This window comes from Diadema antillarum, unplaced genomic scaffold (genome assembly GCF_040938485.1).
Source record: "Diadema antillarum isolate AM-2024a unplaced genomic scaffold, OU_Dant_1.0 seq00000955_RagTag, whole genome shotgun sequence".
Taxonomy (NCBI): domain Eukaryota; kingdom Metazoa; phylum Echinodermata; class Echinoidea; order Diadematoida; family Diadematidae; genus Diadema; species Diadema antillarum.
In genome coordinates this window covers 455926-458440 of record NW_027271803.1, presented here as the reverse complement: position 1 = coordinate 458440, position 2515 = coordinate 455926, and the positions used below count along the sequence as shown (strand labels likewise).

General features: G+C 40.5%; 1 protein-coding gene across 1 annotated transcript; it reads right to left on the bottom strand.

The window, feature by feature from the left end:
* Nucleotides 1-733: 733 nt before the first annotated feature.
* LOC139741824 (uncharacterized) lies at nucleotides 734-2169 on the bottom strand. Its single transcript, XM_071652407.1, has one exon. It carries the CDS (start codon nucleotides 2061-2063, stop codon nucleotides 1071-1073), a length of 993 nt encoding a protein of 330 aa, XP_071508508.1. The 5' UTR covers nucleotides 2064-2169; the 3' UTR covers nucleotides 734-1070.
* Between the last annotated feature and the right edge of the window lie 346 nt (nucleotides 2170-2515).

Here is a 2515-nt window from a genome sequence, read left to right as displayed (position 1 = left end):
GACCATATCACAATCTGTCACCATATTTTGTACAGACTCATGGATTAACCAGAAATCCAGTCTTGACTGAACACAAGGATTGGAGCGTCTCCAAGTAAATCGTCTTAATAACGGGTTCTTGTCTCTCCAGATATCTATTACATGATAAACGTTTTTAATATTTTCTATTATTTCACAAGAGTGCTTCCAAGTGGACTTCATATTACCGCCCTCTCGGTCCAATGCCAAATTTTGAATAAAATTAAAATCTCCCCCTATTAATATTGTCTGTTCAGCATCATAATATTCTTGTATAGTCAAGTCTACAGCTTTAAAAAAATGCATGTGGTCTTTTTCATTATTTGGTGCATATACATTACATATCATAAATTTTTTCCATATACTTCCATTTTAACCAACAAAAATCTCCCGTTAGAATCTTTCACTGTCTCTATCAATTTTATATGTGGGGTTTTCCGAAATATGATACACACTCCCCTACTAGAGGAGGTTCCATGACTGAATACAATATCGGCTCTTAATTGGTTCTTCCATAAACTTTCATCCTTATCAGTCGAATGGGTTTCCTGTAATAAAATAATATCCTTTTTAAATTTGGATAAAAAACAAAAATATTTTTTCCTGGCTTTAAAGTCCCCTAGCCCATTAACATTATGGGTCATTAACTTCAGATCCTTATACATATTTACATATTTCACAAGTAGGTAACCTTGTAAATTCTTATGACCCACCATGATCAAGACAAAACAGACAACAAAACATTGGCAATGAAAAAAACACACATACAATTTGCATGAAATCGAATAAAACATGATCACAAGGAATCCAAGTGCCCCTGGGCATCTTCACAGTTATTTTTTTCTCAGGTTGGCAAAAACAAATGATTTTCCTTATCACTTAATCACATGAATAGTGTATCTTGTCTTCGGAGATATCAACTGTTAATATACTGCTGGCATGACAGGGTGCTGACTGCTGAGCTATCGCAGTCGTGTCAAGAGTTTTTCAAAATATTTCGTATTTTGTTAGACCATTGTCTACTGTGCAAAAGCAAACTGCCAATATCCATTCTATCTTGTGGTGTGCTGCTTGTACTCCACTTCTTTTCCGCTCTCAGTCTCCCTGTAAAACAATCGCGCCGGATATTTGAAGTACACCTTTCGCTTTGGGTCCTCCTCTTTCAGCTTTCGTTTCAGTGGCAGCAATTTCCTCCTGCTTTCTCGCACTTCTACCGGCAGCATCTCATCGACAAATATCTGGTGATCCTTTCCGTTGTGCTGAAAAGGCCTCTCCTTCAAATATCTGCGGGCACTGCTGATCACTGTTTGTCTGGTTGTGTATCTACTGAAAGCTACCACAACTGGGCGAGGAGGGCCGGGTTTTGGCCTGATGCGGCCTGTGCGATGAGCTCTTTCAATGCTCACTTCACCTTCCATTTGCATATTTGACTTGGCAAATTCTTTGATCAATTGCTCACACTTTCCAGCGTTTTCAGCACCTTCAGGAAACCCGTAAAACACAGCCGTATTCCTCATCTCTCTCGCAGTGAGGTCAACAAGACGCTCTCTCAATTTCATATTCTCCTTTTCTTGCTTGTTTACTTGGTCCTGTAACTGTTTGATATCAAAACGGCACGACTCTTGCTCCTCTTTCAAGTTACTGATTTCTTTCTCATTTGTTTCAATCTTACCAAGAGCTGTGTCCAACCTGGATGTGAGATTGGAGTTCATTTCGTCTATCTTGTGGATAAGGGCCGCGAGTAGTTCATCTGTAGTTGACTTCTCCCCGTCTACTCGTCGTTTTTTCTCAAGCGAGGAGCGTGGAGGTGATTCCGCCGACGCGCCCGGGCTGGTTCCCTCCATATCTCGGTGAAGTGGTTTCACTACCGTGTGCACTGCCGAGTCAGTTAAGCCGTGTGCATTATCACTGTCACTGTGTTCTTGCGTAGCCTTCTCCGTAGTAGCGTCGCTAAAATCCATCTTAGGGTCAGAATCCTCCTTTTCCTTGAAATAATGGGAGATTGTAACGACTCCTTGGTCTAAGCTCCTTTTTCTCGATGTCATTTTGACTTTTCAAACTGTAATAGGCGAAATGAGCTGCAATTTTATTTCCTCCTAATGCCTCCGTAACACTCAGGCACGTCCTAACCGCACAGCGCCATCTTGGATTCCTGTCTTAATCAAATTACGAAGCAATGTCAAGTGTAAATCCTGACGAAATTGACGAAATTCACCTGTAGATCAGCAGATGTTGGGGTTTTTCTTTAGTCTGATGTATCACTTCATTGTTCGCTCTTGTTGGTTCTCTTGTCATATTGTTTTGGAAACTTGCGTACATCCGCCAAGACATGTTTTTTTCTGGTCCCACTAACATATTTTTATGAGCAATTTTAGTTCTCCAGGGGATGAAAACACTATTTGAATGTTTTTTTTTTTTGTTGTATGCTGGGGATATATTGAGGCAGGAGGGCTCGAATCTACAACAGAGTGGTCATGATGGAGACTACTATAGGACC

Coding starts and splice junctions, on each gene's coding strand:
- LOC139741824 (XM_071652407.1), bottom strand. CDS start 2,063: ATGACATCGAGAAAAAGGAGCTTAGACCAAGGAGTCGTTACAATCTCC.